This window comes from Hibiscus syriacus, unplaced genomic scaffold (assembly GCF_006381635.1).
Source record: "Hibiscus syriacus cultivar Baekdansim isolate YM2019G1 unplaced genomic scaffold, ASM638163v2 tig00112339_pilon, whole genome shotgun sequence".
Classification (NCBI taxonomy): Eukaryota; Viridiplantae; Streptophyta; class Magnoliopsida; order Malvales; family Malvaceae; genus Hibiscus; species Hibiscus syriacus.
The window spans coordinates 468,186-488,558 of NW_024063304.1; the positions used below are offsets into that span (position 1 = coordinate 468,186).

At 30.8% G+C, this 20,373-nt stretch overlaps 1 protein-coding gene across 2 annotated transcripts in view; it reads right to left on the reverse strand.

Annotated features, from left to right (window-relative positions):
* Positions 1–20,373, reverse strand: part of LOC120177863 (fructose-bisphosphate aldolase 6, cytosolic-like) — a 41,899-nt gene that overhangs the window by 16,980 nt on the left and 4,546 nt on the right. Inside the window, exons 2-4 of one of the 2 annotated variants that reach the window (XR_005521478.1) lie at positions 7,182–7,236; positions 6,254–6,481; positions 5,273–6,162 (exon numbers count right to left, since the gene is read on the reverse strand). Coding sequence is in view for 1 of the 2 variants with exons in the window: in XM_039183852.1 (XP_039039783.1) it covers positions 5,342–6,162; positions 6,254–6,481; positions 7,182–7,209 (1,077 nt within the window). In the remaining variant the exon portion in view is untranslated. Of the gene's footprint in view, positions 1–5,084; positions 6,163–6,253; positions 6,482–7,181; positions 7,237–20,373 lie in introns of those variants that run through there. The other variant, XM_039183852.1, reaches the window with a different exon arrangement.

The following is a 20,373-nucleotide window of genomic DNA, read 5'->3' on the forward strand; positions in this document are numbered from 1 at the left end:
GCCGCTCTACGTGAGATGGTAGTATCGTTGCAGAATGAGGTTCATACTCTATGCAATGAGGTAAGTTTAAGATTTTCCATATTTAACTTGATGATAAATTTACTCGTAATTTCACTTAGATTAACCATTTCATTTAGATTGCTTAGTAAATTTATTCGGTTGCTGCCAATACTGCTAAACTGTTTATTAACACTGTGAAGTTAGTATTTGCCTTTTGTTTTGTCTTTTGGTTGAAAGTAAATTTGTTCAGTTGCTGCCAATTCTGCTAAACTGTGTATTCTTTAACACTGTGAAGTTAGTATTTGTCTTTGTTTTGTCTTTTGGTTGAAAGTAAATTTGTTCGTTTGCTGCCAATTGAAACTATTCTTCTTCTGCAAATTGAAACTTGAATTAATTGCATTACTTCAACCAATAGACAAAGACAAATACTAAGTTGACAGTGTTGCAAGTTTGAAACATATTTGCCTTTGTTATCTGATGCATTTTGTGAACTATGATAGAATAATGACTTGGGTGAATTCAATGCAAGTTTGAAACATATTTGTCTTTGTTTTCACTGTTTAAATATCATGTCTGTTTATTTACTGATATTTGTATTTAATTATTTAGCGGACCGATAAGGTGGATGCTTTACATCGGGTTTTTCTTGTACGACAGAGTTCACGCATCAGACGGCGTGCACGTGCTATTAAGTCTCCGTACACCCCAATAGTGTGAAGACACTGCAAGAAGAAGCCCGACTCGCCTGTCATCCCTCAAGAGTCCACTCCTATCGTTGAAGAGGCCCCTATCATTCCTCGAGAGTCCCCTCTCACCGTTCAAGAGGCCACTGTCATCGTTGAAGAGGTCCCTCCCACCATTCAAGAGCTCGATTCACATGGCATCATATGTAGGATTCTTGACACCATATGAGCTTTGGATTTTGATGAGGATCCATATTTTGGTAGAGGAAAAGATGATTGTGATGGCACTGGTGATCCACATGTCAACCTTGTATGACCACTTTCCTTGCACCGACTATATGTCGATCTCTTCTTCTCTTCACCCTTAGACGGTATACGATCATGACTTTTTGGTCGGCCAGGTAGCCTTCTGTCCATGGCTGGTGGCAAAACTGTTTGTAAGTCATCTGGTATGTCCCACTCAGAAGGATGTGGAATAGGGTAGACAATCTCGCCATAAGTCTGTCGATATACTTCTGTAGTGTAGCAATCCATAGCGTATGAGCTTGAATCATCTTGGTTTAGATGAAGAGAAACTTTTATAACATGGCCACACGGATAACCAAATGTTTGCCATTTCATACAACTACACGTCTTTGCATTTAGATCGACAAGCCCATTTAAGTTATTATCCAGTACTTCAAACAAAGTGTTTGAACATGGGTTCAACTCTCCATGACGTTGACTTCACAACACGTTTCGTTATCTTTTTTTCTGTCCATAGTGTAACACGATGTTCCAATGTTCCTGTAAATTTAAATAAATAATACTTAGTAAAATATATATGATAAGTTACGAATTTAAAGAAATAATACCTGCATGGTTTCTTTTCTTGTAGTACCACTGTTGAATAGAGGCTCGAAAAAACTCCATTAACATAGTAATGGGTAATTTCCGGGAATGACGACTTAGAGCGTTGATTGATTCTGCACTATTATACGTCATGAAACCATATCTTGCTCCAAGTTGATGTACTCTTGACCATCTTTCAAACCCGACATCTTCTAGTGTTTGAGCACACTGAGGCAAAACACGTCTTAAACAGTTTATATGCTTATTAAAATCCACTTCCCGATAAGCTTTTACAGCCTTCCAGTATGTCCATTTGTGATTTTTTACACCAGCAGACCTTGATTTTAGATTTGTATACAAATGAACACCACAAAGTCCATGAAAAGCATCTGGGAAACACCTTCTAACAGTGTTGTCAATTGAGTTTGCCCTATCGGATATGATTGCCAGATTGCTAATAGGACCTATGCAATCCCTAAGATGCCCTATAAACCATGTCCATGAATCAGATGTTTCAGATTTGCCAACCCCGTAAGCTATTGGCAATATCCTATTGTTAGCATCCATGGCTACTGCTAATAAGTTTACTCCAAGGTATCGACCTTTCAAATGTGCTCCGTCAACTATAATAACTGGGCGCATGCAAGTAATAAACGAACGAATCTACAAAATAATATACACAAGAAATATAATCATTTAAATGTGAAATGCATGTAACTAACAAAAATGAGTCAACAGAATTATATTGATTTACTAACCGCAGCACCAATGGCAATAAACATCAACTCAAAGCGTCCATCTGTATCTGTTTTGATATGAGTTACCGACCCAGGATTTTTCAGCTTTAAATTGTGACAATAAGCCGGCAGTTGGGCAAACGATGCTTCTGGCGACCCCCTCAACAATTCCAAGGCATAACATTTGGCTCTCCAAGCTTGAGAATATGATATACTAATCTTGAACCGAGCATTTATGTTAGTCATAATTTCATGTCCCCGATATACCCTGCCATTCAAAAACATTAACTCAGCCAGAGAACCACCCAACACCTTTTTGTTTGCCTGTCTATGGTGAGGAAAAACTTGGGTTCTTGAACATGTATGTTTATCAATAAAAGTCCTAACTTGAAACATTTCGCAATCTTTTATCCTCTTTGCAATCATACGCCACGTACAGTTTTTGTCAATCATACACCTTGTTTCGAAACGATCTTTGCTTGATTTGTTAACTTTTAGTTGATAGCCATCTTCCACACATTTCTTATACAAAGCTATCTTCAAGTCTTCCTTTGTATCAAAACAATCATCTTTCTTGATACGAATAACTTTTGTGTAACAATCAACTGCTTTCTTTACCAACTCTTCTTCCGGTAGCTGAAGTAATTCTGGCATATTCCAGTTATACTCCCGTGGCATTTTCTTTTCTTCGGAGCCTTTTTCTTCTTCTTTTTCTTCTTCAGGATTATATGAATTACATAATGGATGTTCAACATGTTCATTCACAGTCGTAACTTCCTCCTCATTATCATCAACAACATCTTCCTCGACAACGGCTGTTTCATCATCAAAATTCGGGTATTGACCAATATCAAAATCATTACACGCAGGGTCTGTTTCTTCTTCTGAAACATCATCAAATCCGAGTATTGACCAATATCAAAGTCCGGGTATTGACCAAGATCAAATTTCGAATACTGACTAGTACTCACAATTTTTTCTCTTGGCTCATCATCGTCTAATTGGTCAATACGAAAACCGAAATTTGGTGCTGAAAGTTGATTGGGATTTGGATTAGAGAAAGGTTGTGGGTTTTGAGAAAAACTTAGTTGATTACTACCCGCTACTGACCCAACAATACTACTTCTAGGTTCAACAACATACAATGTAACATCATCACTTGAAACACTAATGTAAGCAATGAATCGTTCAACATCTTCATTGTCGGTTAACAAATAAACTTTACCATTTCTTTGATAAGATAACCTAAATCCACTTAGGGGCTCTAAATTCAATTTCTTTGAAACACGTAACATTAGAGTTTCATAAGTTAACTTTTTTAATGACAGTTTTAGTTGAAGATTCATGTGTAAAGGCATATATTGTAAAACACCATGAACATTCTTCCATGACCCTCCAAAACACAAATCTATCCAAACATGATCAACATTAGATGATTTCATGGTTGTAAATTAATTTACTAAACAAACGAGCTGCGAAACTAAGACCTGTTGCCGGATGGGGAAGGATGTCGTTGGATATAGGAACGGATGTCGCCGGAGAGAGTGATAGATGGAGATGGAATGAGTTGCGATTTAGGGATTTAGGTTATGAGTTGTTGCTGCTGCGTAGATATATACACAAAAAATTTGTGTTGCGAAACTAAAACCTGTTGCGAACTTTGAAAATCGCATTGCGATTCTCTATTATCTCGTTGCAATAGTCAGAATCTCGTTGCAAAAGTCAGAATCGCGTTGCGAAAGTCAGAATCGCGTTGCGATAGTCAGTATCGCATTACGATTTTCCAAGTTCGTATTGCGATTTTGTATTATCGCGTTGCGATAGTCAGTATCGCATTGCGATTTTCCAAATTCGCATTGCGATTTTGTTATTCGCATTGCGAATTGGGAAAATCACAACGCGAAATTGGAAAATCGCATTGCGATAGTAATAATCGCGTTGCGAATCTGGAAACTGATTTGCGATAATGGAGATCGCGTTGCGAATTAGCGATCGCTTTGCGATTTTGTTGGTCATTTTGACAAATCCGAAAAAAATTGGTTAAAATCGTATATTATATGAGATTTTTGGTCACTGAAATTATTTTCTCTTAACAATAACCTCGATGTCGGAGAATCTTTCTATCCATGGACAGAATTAAGAATTTAGCACAGCAGAGATTAAAATATTTTTCGTTTTCGTAAATACAATTTCTTTTAAATGATGATACTTGATAAAAAAATTATTTATTTTTTTAAATATATATTTGATATTAATTAATATTTAAATAATAATAATTGACCGTAAAGTTGCGGCCCGAAATCCTAGCTCACCAGCTGTGTCAACGAATTGGAAAACGAAAATCTAATATTATAAAAAGTCGTACATTTTGGCCGGAGATGAACAACTGTTTGACAGAATGAAAGTGTAGACCACACAATTAAGATTAGTCCTTCACACAAAAGCAAAGAAATTAATATGACTTCTGTTATGAGATTAATCTTTATATTGATATAAGGGCCATGTCTATTTCAGTGGTTACAACGCTTCAAGCTTCTAGATGGGTTTGGATATGAAGTTATATGGACATCATTTTTTACTTTTAGAAATTAATAATTCACGTGTCATTCACCTATGCTGGTATTGGTTAAAACTGAAGGAAATAAAATATGAAGTGTGGGAGTCGAACCAATCAAGTAATGGCTCTAAATAAATGATCCTAAATCAAGACTTTAAATGTCATTTAAATGATTCTTAATCAAGACTCCGTCACATTCGAGGTCTTCATTTGAAGGCTTGTGAGTTGTGACTGATAAATGAACAAAACACAAATTTTAAAAATATAAGTAGGTCATTGTGCCAAAATGCAGGCTCACGCATCATTTATGTAAGCAGAGAAAATTGTTTTAAGCTGAAAGAAACAACAACAAAATACCATCGACACTCGAGGAGCACAAAGGCTCCCCAAGCTTATTTGTCTGTCTGATTTCACAACTTAATTTCGATAAGCAGCGGCACAAAACCAATAATTAAAAGAAAAACACTATAGGCCTGATATCAATACCCAAATTCACTCTCCTGAACATGGCACAATATACCACAAGGCTATTCTTAGTATTTGTAGTCCTTGACGTGAAGGCTTTCGGCAGCACCCTCACCAAGCTTCGCATCACCCTTGTAAGTACCAAGGGTAGCCTCCGAATTGGCCTTGCACCTAACAAGGAGAGCATCTTGTGCCTTCTTCAAATTCTCCTCCTTTCCGGCCCACGCCTTGAGAGTGCTCTGCTGAAGGGCACGTCCGAAAGAGAACGAGAGTGACCATGGCTTCTTCGTCTGGAGCTTGTTCATGGCGTTAAGGTTAAGGGTAGCCTCTTCCTCACTTTGCCCACCAGACAAGAAGACAATAGCTGGGACTGCAGCAGGGACTGTACGCTGCAAGGCGCGGACGGTGTACTCCGCAATAACCTCTGGTGCAACCTTAGGAGAGTCAGAACCTGGGGTCACCATGTTGGGCTTCAAAAGAGTACCTTCAAGCATAACATGGTGGTCATTTAGAGCCTTGTAGCAAGCAGCAAGGACACGCTCTGTCACTTCAGCACACTTTTTGATGTTGTGTGGTCCGTCAACAAGAATTTCGGGCTCAACAATGGGGACAAGGCCACACTGCTGGCAGATGGCAGCATACATGGCTAGCCCGTTGGCATTTTCTTGGATTGCAAGTTCAGATGGCTCATTGGCGGCAATCTTGAGAACAGCACGCCACTTGGCAAAGCGAGCACCGGCTTCGTAATACTTCTGGCATCGTTGTGCGAGGCCATCAAGACCCTGAGTGAAAGTCTCACCATTGGTTCCATTCAGCTCAACAGTACCCTTGTCGACCTTGATGCCAGGGAGGACACCACCTTCCTTCAAAACATCAACAAACGGTTTGCCTGCATATTGTAAATCAATATCAGAAACCAATAACCACCCATACATTGTTTTTAAAAAGAATATATTAACAATTGAGTTCTGTAATAATACCTGAGGCAGTTTTTTGGTAGAGGGTTTCCTCAAAGAGGATAACACCGCTAAGGTACTGAAGTGCTCCAGGAGCGGTGAAGAGGAGCTCACGGAGAGCTCGCCTGTTTTCTTCTACATTCTCTACATTAATGCTCGAAAGACGCTTGCCAATTGTGCCAGTGGATTCATCAGCAGCAAGGATACCCTTTCCCGGGGTGCCAATGTAGGCAGCGTTCTTAGCTAACTCATCTACAAGATTCACAAGTCAAAATAAATAATCATGTCAACAACTTCCCATTAAAGATTTAACATATAGATCCAATTAATTAAAAAAAAAAACTGGAGCAACTTAAGGGTGAATGGATAAGTTTCAGGGATCTCAGATCTAGAATGGAAACACCACAACGCAAATAATTAACATTATCAACTTCATCAATCTTCCCCCAACCCCTTCATCTTGAATCGGATGATATCATGACAGTTTTAAGAACATCTAGGACTGATAAATAGACTAAAAATTTTAAAAATCATATATTGATAAATATCGCTCAGTTTAAAAACATGAAGAAAAGGATAGATTGTATGTATAAGAAGCGCATGCATGCTGATCTACATCTTCAGTTCAGAAATTAACCAAATAAAGAAGAAAACAATTTGAACGGATTTACTTTAAATTAAAACTTACGAAAAATCTGTCAAGTTTCTTTAGATTAAAAATCACCGAATAAATTTAGTCAATCCCCGCTGACAATCAGATCGCAACAACAAATGAATGATACTTAAGAAGATCTTAATAAATCTATATATCACTCAACTAATTTTGTTAAACAGTAACTAACAAAGTATCATCGTCAAACCAACCAAACAACTAAGAGATCACTCAGATCAATCCAAGAGATAAAGACTATAAACACAAAATTAACTACAAATGAAAGGGAAGAGTAATTACCGGCGTATTTGCTAATGAAGCAAGACATGATTGAGGTGCAAAGGATGAGAAGAAGTAATAGTTTTTTTTTTTTTTGAAGGAAGGAAGGGAGGGGTTAGGATTAGGGTTTTTTAAAGAGAAAAAGACTTAAAGGGTAAAATGGACAGTGAGAGAAAATAGCTTCGAGATTGTCGCTATTTTTCTTTTCCTTTTCTCGTCTTTTGCAACAAACGATGTATTACTGCCCCTTGGATCTCTTTCCTCGCTTATTCGCAGCTGTTTTCCTTTCTCTTTCGTTTACTCTTTTACCCCTCCCACCTAACCTTTTATTGGTCCACCTAACATTTTCGTCCGTTTTTATATACTTATAATATAATAACAATAACACCATTTTGACTAAATAAAACTTTATATTATTTAATAATATATATTAAAAATTTATTTAAAAATTTAATAATTATAATATGTATTTGTACATGAATAGAATTCTTGTAGGGCACGTGAATTATATGAAAATAATAATTAAAATTTATTATGGTATAGATAGAATTATATTAATAATAAGTTATAATTATTGTTTTAGATTGTTCATCAATTAAAACATAGAATTTATCTACTAATTAAAATTGAAATTTAACATTATACATAGCATTAATCAGATTCATGTTTATAATTAAATAACGCTACAGAAATCATTAATGAACAAAAATGAAGATTATCATTGACAAATTATAAGCATCTCTAAACGGAATGGAGTTTCAAAGAAGTATTGAGTTTATATTCCAATAATAATGGTGTTGAAGAGAGATGGAAAGTCATTTTGATCAACGATGTAATAATAAATAAAGTAATTTATTTAAATGATAAAATCAAAATTCAAAGATTACGTCGACAGAAATTTATAAAATTATAACATTTTTACAAATCATTAATACTTATCATAATTAAGGATGGACATGAAATTGTCAAATACTATATCAGTTGCGTTGCAGGTTGTATTGTCTAGTAATCGGGTTGGATTTAGATTTAGGTCAAGTTTTTAATCTATAAATTGAGTCGGGTTCAGATGGAGTAAAGTTTTTTGCATTCGGATCAAATAGGATTTAAGCAGGAATTACTTTTCTCGAATTAAGTTAATTGAAAATTCGTTCCAACTCGACTTATATCTATTCCTAATATTTATAATATTAAATAACAATTAAAGCATTAAAATAGATTTATAATATTGATAAGCAGCTATTGAAATATTTATAACGTTTATCCCAACTTTATAATATTAATAATTGACTCCATCTCAATTTTTTTTTATTTCCTCCCAATTTTAAGGCTTCGCCGATTAATCTGAATTGACATGTGTCGCACACCTGATTTTAGTAAGTGAGTCTCCCAACGGATATTTTTTGCATACACAATGACTCGAAATCGAGACATTAATTAAGCGATATCAAGCTAATCCAAATTGACATGTGTCGCACACCTGATTTTACTGAGTGAGTCTCCCTACAGGGATTTTTTGCATATACAATGATTCGAAATCAAGACTTTGATTAAGCGATATCAAGTTACATACTACTTGAATCAATCGGTGTTGTTTCATTTTTCTATTCGTTGATTCACAGTATCCCACTAAATAACCCTAACATAGCTTATCTCTTTGTAGAAATAAGAGAAGCATATTCACCAACTTGCAAGACCTTTTGGGTAAATTATGTGTTTAGACTTAAATCATCAATTTTGGTTTATTTTAATACTTAAACTTTTAATTTTTCAAAATTATACCTAAAATTTTAAATTTTTTCCATTTTAGTACCCCCGTTCAAAATTCAATGTTAAATTAAAAAAAATGAATTTAGTTATTAAAATATATTAAAATTGATAGTTTAAACGTGTGAAACTTTTAACGACAATTACTAAAATGCGAAGTATAGTTTTGAAAAAGTTAAAAATTTATATACTAAAACAGATCAAAACTGATAGTTTAACTATTAAATGTATAATTTACCCAAACTTCTTTTACAGAAAAAGTGAAACTCCACTCATGAAATTCACCACTTCACTTAGATGCCTTTTAAGTCTTTGTGTTAAGGAAGAGATGACCAGCTATCTTTCTCAGCCGCTGGTTTTTGGTTATTATCTAAGAAAACTTGCACGTTTTTAATTACCAAAAAGTAGAACATTAAATTACGTATTTAATATCTAATTATCAGTTTTTATCCGTTTTAGTATTTAATTTTTTTAAATCATACTTAAAGTTTAGTTTTTGTTTTATTTTACTACCCTTGTTAAAAATTTAATGTTAAGTTTTGATTTTTTTTTAAAGTTTAGGTACTAAAACAGATCAAAACTGATAGTTTAGGTACTAAACGTGTTAAGTTTTTAACGGAGGATACTAAAGTGAAATAAAAACTAAACATTAGATATGATTTTGAAAAAAATAAAAAATATAGGTATTGAAACAGACTAAAACTTATAGTTTAGGTACTAAATGTGTAGTTCACCAAAAATAAAAAGAATAAAATCTCACCTTTGATGCAACGTACAATGCTATACTTTGCCCTTTCCTTTGATCCTTTTATCCAAACTCCAACAAGCAAACTTGCCGATGCTAAATCAGAAAGTAAATAATATATATATATATAGGGTCGGGCGGGCAGGAGGGGCGCCCGCCTAAGGCCCATAATATTTTTTATAGTGCCTATTAATTTATAAATGTAATATTTTACATAATTAGGGGTTCATTTCTTTTATTTCGTCTGAGTTAAAAAAATAAAGAACATAAATAGGGCTCATTTGTTTTATTTCGTCCCGGGTCAAAAAATACCCAGAGCCGTCCTTGTATATATATATATATTATGGTTTTATATTACTATATTAACAATAGCAGTTACATACCTTAAAAATATAGCAGTTACATTATTTGTATTTTCCACAAGAACATACAACTTCCATAATTAGTATAAACACATTTTTTTTACTTCATTGACCATAAAGACACCCTATATATTTAGTATATTATATTGGCTAAATTACATATTTGATCACCAATTATTACTTAGTTTTTATTTTGGTTACTCAATTTTTTTTTAAAAATGACATCTAACGTTATGTTTTGATTATGTTTTGGTCATCTGTTGATATAAAATTAATAGTGATGCTGACATGATATTTTTTATTATTTTTAAATTCTAACGTGGCATTATCTTATGACAACATATCAGCATCACTATTAATTTTTTAACGGAGTGTGATCAAAATAAAACCGAAATATAACGTTAGGTATGATCTTAGAAAAAAATAGTTGATTGACTAGAATAGAAACTAAGTAATAAGTGATTGACCAAATAGGTAGTTTACCCTAGGAAATTCCTTTGTATGGATTGTTTGATAAGGTTTATGATGCTGAGTGTAGTCAAAATTAATATAAACGAAAGAAAGGTGATAAACCCAATAGACTTTTCCTTCACCTCTTTTGATCTTATTTTTCTTTTGTTTTATTTTTTTAAAAAAAGGATATAATATGAAATGAAGAGAGTGGCTCAAGGCTAGTGAGTTAAATAGTAGAAAATGGTGAGATCCTCAAGTCACATGTACACCTCTGTTACCTATATAATTTTATTTAATTATTTTTCAGATAACATCTAAATTTTTATGATCTTTATTCACCCATAAATAAAAAAATACTATAATTTGAAACTACATTGATATTTGCACCACAAGGCTCACATCAAAAGAAGATTGATTATTTTTTCCAATTGATCCACACAACGAAGTCTTGAAAAAGAAGATCAACAGACTTGTGATGACTTTTAAAATGGGATCTGAGTGTTATTTTGTCGACATGTCTTTTGGAGATACGATCGATTGTCTCTTAGCTTTCCAATGGTATTTGAAACGCGTCAATTCAATGTCGGGAACCCAAGATACGCCCATTTTAGTGAAGACAACGCACGCAGAAATTTATATATGTGATTAATACCATATTTTGTAAATATTATCAATATTTTTATTGATTATTTTTAAGATAATTTAATATAGATGATGCATTATCTTTGAGGATTAGATTTATTATTTTATTAAGAATTAAGATAGAGTTAAAAATTATATTTAATTTATTATTATTTTTATTCTGTAGTTACTTAGATTCATGGAACCCACCCTGTATAAAGGAGGTTTCATTCACCATTGTAAATCAGATTTCTTTGATTAATAATACAACGAGAGTTCGTTTCTGCCAGTGTTGATTGTCTTACCTTTGAAGCATTCTTCATCATTAAGTTTTTTAAGTTCTTCGTGAGGAAGATCTTTACACTTTGGTTTGCCTTCTCATTGCGATAAGGAGAGTTGGTTAGATTCAATTATCGAGTTTTCTTAGTCAATTGTGATTATAAGGGTTTGTAGGATAACTATCTATCAATCAACATCATCACCGTAGTCGTCATCATCAAATCACCATTCTCGCCCATCATCACCAAAACCCTAATTTTGACTAAGTCATCTTATCTTTATCTTCTTTGTCTTTGTTTATCTTATTGTCTTTATCTTCATTATCTTCATATTAATCTTTTTTTCTTATCTTAACTTTCTAATAATTTTCTTTCCCATTCAAAACCTTAGATTGTGACAATAATGTAATCCGTCTTTCATCTCGTTCTTTGATTGAGTTTAGATCACTGGCTTCATTTCGTTGCCATCCCCAATCATACATTCTCTTATATCATCTTTCAATGATATTATCTTGTTTGTACTTCAAAATACAAGCATCCATTTGCATTATAACGATTTAAGCTTTTCTTCTTTAAAGTGTAATCCAAGTCGTCTCGGACATTTTTGGGATACTGGGCAAAAACTTAAAAAAATCATAGGGAACCCATTGCACGGCCATTATTTTAAGAAAATTGTTAAATTTAGTTTAGTTTACTAATAAGAATAAGAAAAATTAAGAAAATTTGTACACCCAAATTTTTTAGATCCGAGTATTAAAATTTTGGACCATAGTCATTAAATTTTTTAGATCCGCCACTAATTATGTTGCATGTGTTTAAATACTGATGGGGCCGTTTCGTTAACAACAAAAAAACTACAGCTGACGGAATGTTTGGTGATGAGTTCATCCCGACTTTTAGTAAGGATCTTCGAATCCTTACGGTTGAATTGTAGGGTATTGGCCTTGTCTCTTGACTTTGAGAGAGTTACAGTCCAAACAAACAACACCGAAGTCTTCTACCTTCTCTCATTGGCTTCTTTTGAGAGCCCTTTTCCACATTTGATTTCGGATCTTCTTAGTAAGCCCGGAAATGATGGATTCATCTCTGCCAAAAAAGGTAAATTACTTATTCAGTCATTCATTGATTATTTAGTTTCTATTTTGGTCACATCACTATTATTTATTTTAAATCACACTTAATTTATGTTTTGATCTCTTGTCTTTAAAAATTTAACGGTGATGTTGGCGTGTCATCATAAGATAATGCCATATCATGATTGAAAAATAATTAAAAAAAGTTATGTTAACATCATTATTAGTTTTTAATGGTGAGTGATCAAAATAGAACCAAAATGTATGGTTAGCTAAGATTTTGAAAAAAGTAAAAGTCGAGTGACCAAAACATAAATTAAGTAATAGGAGGATTACCAAATAGTTAGTTTAACCTAAATAAAAAACATGTATTAATTATATTAAGAAAATTATATCATTTAATATATTTTTTCTAGATTTAATCCATATATATATAATTGTTATTATATTTTTAAATTAATATATATATATATTATTTTAAATAAAAATCTTGTTATGTTTATATTGATCCACAATCTATAAAAAAAAATTAAATTCACCGCTTATTAATATATTTTAATTCTCTGTCGGATGGCTTAGATTTCTTTCTTTATAGTGATATTCACGATCCTCCTTATTGAGGAACATATGATCTTATAATCCTTCTTTGCTTCATTGAAAAAACGCTCTCAAAGAGACTCTTCAAGAAAACATTTATTGTTTTATTTATCCGAATAAATATATGTCCAATGAATAAGATCTTATGTCTTTTGACCCTCAAACTTTTAATTTTTATCAAATTAACCCAACTAATAAAAAGTAACAGATCTATTAAGTTAACATCAACTGTTTATCTTTTAATAGATTAAACAATTTCAAACAATTTATTGTTATATTATTTTATTTTATATTTTTAATATTATACTTATTTTTTTTATTTTTATCATTTTTAAACTATAGTAAGGAACTTAAAAAGTTACTATTACTTAAGTGTAAAGATGATTTTAATAAAAATATATTTAATTAGTAGGAGTAGACTCAAACTCAAATTGATAAGAGACAAACATATATTTTTTTCTATGAAAGTATTTAATTTTTAATATTTTATAAATACTTTTAAATTCTAAATTCAAATAATTTATAATTTATAATTTTATATTCTTTTAAAAATTTAAAATATTTTATTTTTAAATAACAGCTGTTTCACATTTTGGCCAAATGTTTCTTTCAAACTTCCTTCAGTTACATGCACGTGATTTGTATCGCCTCTTTTAAATTGTGTTTTTATCATTTAACTATCATTCAGTTTCCATTTTTATTAGTTGTTGTTAAAATTAGCATTAATATTGATGTGAGTTAATATCGTGCCATCATTGAAAAATATAAAAAATTATCATGTCGGTAATTTTATTAATTCTTAATGATAAGTGATTAAAATAAAACTAAAACTAAAACGTATGTTAAGTATGATCTTAACAATAAATAGAGACTTGACTATTAAATAAACCTTAAACTTTTTGAAAAACTCAATTTGACCCTTGAACTCGATCATAAAAATTAATTTAACATATCTGTCACGTCATTAGTTATTGTGGACTGTAACTCAACACAGTGAATGATCGTGACAACATAGTAATAATTAGCGAATGATACCGTTAATTAAAGGACCACATTAAAATTATATATATATATATATATATATATATATATATATATATGAAGCATAAGATAAAGTTGATAAATGATAATGCTATTTTATTTTAGTTTTAATGGTCCTAAAAGTCAAAAAGATATCGGTAAACAAATAATGATATTATTATGCAATGCTTTTTTAATTACTTTTAGTAAATCAATTTGTAGAAAAGAAAGACCAAAGTCGCCCAAGTCCATCTGACGCCACTTTCAAAATTTTATATAATATAAAAAAGTTCAAGGGTAAATACATAAAATTGTGATTAAATTATATTGAAATTATCTTTTTTGGCTATTAAAGTTTCGTAAATCATTAAATAATCATTAAACTTTTCAATCGATTAAAAATGCCATTAATATTTATCTAAACTATTACAAAATGATCACTAAACTTATCAAATTGTCGCTATATAGTCATTAAAATTATTAAAATTCATTATTATTTTATAATATATGATGGCAATTTTATAATAATTAAATCATTTGATAAATATTTTATAATTTTTAAAACCTCATAAATTCATAAAGATCATTCATCATAATTGAATCATCATTTATATACTTTACCCTAAATTCAACGCTTATATTTTTTTCCAATTGACACTATCATTTAACTATTTGTTTAAATTATTGAGAAAATCCAAGGAATGGATACCTAATTTAAGGATAAAAATGACGAATTAAGTGTAACTGAAAATTTAATAAAAAGTATAATATTTTAGATTGGACACAATCTAAAATATTACTATCTTCTTAACATTTTCGGTTGAACCTAAAATGTTATATTCTTCATAAAATTTCTGGTTTCCAACCGAAAATATTATATTCTTGATAACATTTTAGGTTCAACTGAAAATATTAAGATATAAAATTCTTCATAACACTTTGTTGAGTTTAGTTGTTCATGCTCTTCAGTGTGATTCTAAAATTTTTATAATTGATTTTAGAATAAAAGTTAAGTAATAAAACAAATATTAATTTTTTAAGTTTAATGCTACAATTGATTTTAAATTTAAAGTTTAATGAGATATAAAATAGTTTGTTATATATATTATTATATTTTATGAGAATAATATCTCATAATTGAAAATTGTGGTTCTCCATCAAGATAGACTCTCGGACAAAATTTTCTACTTATCGGAGAGGAGTCTATATTCTTCGGGCATAGGCTTCTGAGTAGAGGTGCACAAAAAATCTAAATATCTGATTTTACGTAAAAAATATCTGAAATTAGATTTGGGAAAAATCGGATTAGATATTTTAAAATCGGATAGTATAATCAGTTTGGGAAAAAATTGGACTACCGGATTTTTTACCGGATTAAAAACCGGTTTGAAAAAAACCGGATAAAAAACTGGTTTTTTATCCGGAAAAAAATCCGGTCTGGGGTTTAAAAAATTGGATGACCGGATTTTTTACCAGATTAAAAATCGGTTTTTTAAAAAAACGGGTTTTTTTCAAACCGAAACCTGTTACACCAGTTACATCATCTGGCCCTCCAAACCGGTTATGATCCGAACCGATTTTTTTATAAACTGACTTTTTGGCTTAGTGAAAAAATCGAATCGATTTTTATCTGATCCGGATCATATTTAAATCCGGCTATGTGCATCTCTACTTCTAAGTCAAGTACGATCCGTCAAGACCTCTAATAGGTTCGTGTGACATACCATAATAAAATTTAAAATTTAATTATCAAATTTGTCTAGCTCATTAGTTTATAAATATTCATAACGATTTTATGTTTGACACCATCAACTAAGGCCACTTTAAATACCCTAACCAAAACTAGTAAAGGGGCCAACCTTCCATAATCTACACGAGAAACATAAGCTAATTATTATCCCTTCATCGATCGTAATTCTACGTCCAAATCAAAAGAGATGAATTGTCAATGACCGATGATATAAACTTGTTCCCATCAATGTATATATTCTGAATAATAATCTCTAGAAACGGTTAGTTCTCCATTAGAATAGACTCCTTGACAAACATGGACAAAGTCATGATTCTAAAAGGGAAGCGTATAACTAGCAATAGAAAATAAGAGGGACAAAATCAAAATAAATAAAAATTTGAGCAGTGAAAAAAATAATGATGGATTAGACGTAGAACCTTCTAAGAGGACCCGGTCTGACAAATTGTTGGATCCGGTTTGACATCGAATTTCTAGTTCACACTGATGCAATTCAATTCAAGTTATTATTTTTGGGTAAACTACATTCCCCTGACTATAAGATATTATTTATTAAGTCTTCTAATTATTAAAAATTACAAAATGGTCCTTCAACTATAGGGAGTAGATTTATTGAGTCTTTTGACTAATAAAAGTTACAAAATGGTCATCCAACTATTCATTATGTTCCAAAACCATCATTTTTCGTTAACAAAATTGACGATTGTCTGAGCTGTACGATAATCTACCGACTGAGATATGATAAAATATGATATCATAATCTTAAACGACTATCATATCTCAATAAATATGTTAACGTCCAACTCAGATGACCGCTAATTTTTTAACGAAAAGGGATTAGTTTAGAACATAATGAATACTCGAGTGACTATTTTGTAACTTTTAATAGTTGAGAGATTCAATAAAGCAATTCACTATATTTGAGGGACTATTTTGTAATTTTTAATAGTCAATGTACTCAATAAAACAATATCCTATAGCCGGAAGACTATTTGTATACTTTACCATTATTTTTTGAAAAATAAATAATACTAATTTTCATATACTCTTTCCATCAATGCTAGCACAATCGGGGAATTTCGGAGGACTCCATTACGAAGATATGCTTATAAAAGATTTTCATGATAATTCATTCATTAACTGTCAAATTAAATCTCAGCCAACCTGTAAAATATTCCAAAGCTGACCAAACAGATTGAAGACTTGAGAGCCATGTAATGGTAGCTACTATAATCATAAGCACATGTTTATAATTTATTTTTATCATAAAATATGACATAAATTGAATGACTAATTATTTTATAAAACCATAAGGTATTAAAAATATTATGGAAATAAAAAGTATAGATATTGCTAAATTTATATTTATCATTTGACGAGAGATCAGTTATAAGTACAAACAATAACTTATTCTTAAATCGCTATATAATGGGGTTATGGTCCTCAAGAAATAGATTATCTCGTATTTTCTTTTATCCCGCCAGAGAGTTTATACTTAAGAGAATTCTATCTTCATGAAATATCACAAGAAAGATTCAAGAATTTCGACTTATCGATTAATTTTGGTATGCTTCCACATCTAGTATTTTTATTCTTGATGATTAAATCCTGGTTAATTTTCATATTTTTGATTTGGTTCTAACAAGTGATATCATCATCTCGTCATGTGAAATCATTGAGAATCAATTGTTTCTTCCTTGGGAATGCTAAAGTTTTTCAAATCCAATGGGTTTAGGTGTATACTTTAGATTGTGAAAATCATTTAATTATTTCTTTAATAATCGTATGTATATAAGGATGAAAATCGATACATGGGTTTAAGCATTATTTTATTTGGTTTTAAGGAGAAATAAATCATTTTCTTTTGTTTTTCGAAACTCTAGACAGTCGATATTGCATGTTATGCTTTCTTTTGATGCAAGTATATGTTTCTGTCTTTTCTCAATTTGATTTGTAATTGAATGATTTTGTGAATGTGTATTTTATTATTTAAGGTTTAATATACTACATGGTTTGATATTATCATTTACGGTTATAAGATTTTAGATTCTTTACTTTAGCTTTTTATTATGAAATTGAACCGTACTTTTGATTATACAATTTTAATTTTGCCTTGGCATATATCATTTTTCGGTTCAATGAATTGTATCTTGTTTTGGTTTAATATGGTGAATGCATGATTAAAAAATTCTTGAAGAATAGTTAAAGATTTAGGTTTTTGGTTTCTAATAACGTCTTTTAGAAAATATAATACATCAAAATTTAGGCAAGTGACCAAAATGTAATTTTTGAAAATTTAGTGGTAAAGTAGAAATTTGAGAAAAGTTTAGGGACTAAAGAAATAATTTTAAAAAATAAGTTTTATCGTGAAAATGAATAGTTTACTTCGAAATTGATGTTTTCTTGGGAATCATAATTTTAATTCGGGATATGTATTAAAAGTTATAAAGTAGTAAAGTTTGGTAGAATTTCAAATAATCGGATCGAATCGAAATTTCAAGAAATTTTTAAGGAAGATAGAAAAAAGGTTAGGAATATTATTTCCATATTTTAGAAGGATGAAATTTAATATGGATCATTGGAATTAAGGTCGATTTTTCACGTTAAGCCGAATTAGAAGTTTTTAGTGACTAAATTGTAAGTTTTGAAAATTATAAAGGGAAAAGTTGGAAAGTGAATTATATTTGTTCATATTTGATTTTTTGATTCTTAAAATGGAAGATATTATGGGGACATATGAGAAATTATCAAGTTTCATTAATGGTAAAATGGTAAACTAACTTTAAATGAATTTAAAATTCATTTAATTAGTATAAAGACAAGTGTTAATAGATTTTTTTGTAGAAAATTCAATAATTTGGTGCTAATCTTCTCCCTTGGCCATGTACTCCATTAATAGGTAAGGAAGAATTTTCAATTTGATTTTTAAGCTTATTTAGTTGATTTTTTGGGCTAAGGTGTGAAATAGAGAATTAGTCTACATTAAATTCTATCATTTGGTATAAATATTTCTTGGTTTTCTTGCTTGGATCATTGGTTTGGTTATTAGGGTGGATGCAAAGCAAGTTGGATTTTAATGATTTAAGGATGAATTTTGATTTAGTAGATGTTGTTGAGTTGTTTCAAGCATATGTGATGAATAAAATCAATTGGAAATACATGTATAAGGATTTGGCTAAGGCTAGGGTTTGAAGGAAAGATTGATTTTGGATTGAATATGATATGAAAATAATTGAGATTGCTTGAGAATGATGTTTAGAAGATGAATTCATGTTTGAATCAAGTTAGATACACTTTATTATATTCAGCCATGAAGGAAAAAATTAGGGAAAAATATTGAAAATTTCCCTAAGTTTAGAAATGGTATTAGAATGATTCTACATCCTTTAAAATGTGATTTGGACCAATTTGGAAGTTTGTGAAAGTGTAGGGACCTATTCACATATTTTGAAAATTTTAGGGATTAAAGTGTAATTGTTCAATAATTGATGTATTATGCTGGAATTTAATGTTAGAATGTTGAATTTGATATTAGAAGGTGAAATTGGATCGTTTTGGGAAATTGGTAAAGTTTGAGGACCAAATCTCAAATATGAAAAAGTTAGAAATTTAAGTGAAAATTGTTAATTGTTGAGGTATTACGTTGGAATTAAATGCTGGAATTTTTAATTAAGTTAATTGAAGAAAAATGGAAAGGGTTCATTTTGAATAAATTAGAAAAGTTAGGGTGAATTTTAAAAGAATTCATTTCATTGGTCGATAATGTGAAATTGAGGTGAATATGGGGATTAGTGAATTGAATATGGATAGTAAGAGGATTTAAGTTTTATTTTTAAAGTGTTAAAGTAAGTATTGAAAATGCGAAATGGAGTTTATATCAAATATGCATTAATTGCATAATTAGCAATTTTTTATGTTAATATACGCCTATTATGTTAGTGTAGATGCTAACATATGCTTTTGATTTTATATGTTGGTAAATTATACTCGTGTAGATTGTACTTGAGATAGTGAGATGAGTAATCTTAAAGCTAAGGAAAAGTACGAAAATAAAGGCTTATACTGAAAAAAGAGGTTCACTAGTGAGGAATTACCAGATGAGTGCATTATTGTCTTTATACTAACATATTGATATGAGGACGGCTTGCGATGAGGTAACATCGAATGATTTGGAAAGAAAAATATTTAAATTATTTATGATTTATTTTTATATTGTTTACAAAACAATATTAAGATGATTTGAGTATAGATTACTCAATATATTTTTATATGATGTTTTATTTAATAATATTTAAATAGTTTCTCAAAATGGTTTCGAAATGTTTACATGGTATGAACTATTCAAATTATTTTATACGATTTCTAATATATGGTTATGGATGATTTTGGGTATGAATTGCCCAACACACTTTTATATGATATTTGGATATGCAGTATATATGAATACATTGAATATACGAATGAGATATGATTATGACGTAAAAGCCCATTGTATATGCATTGAGAGTCGTAGGTACAATTGGCATGCCATAAGGTAGAGTGATTATTGA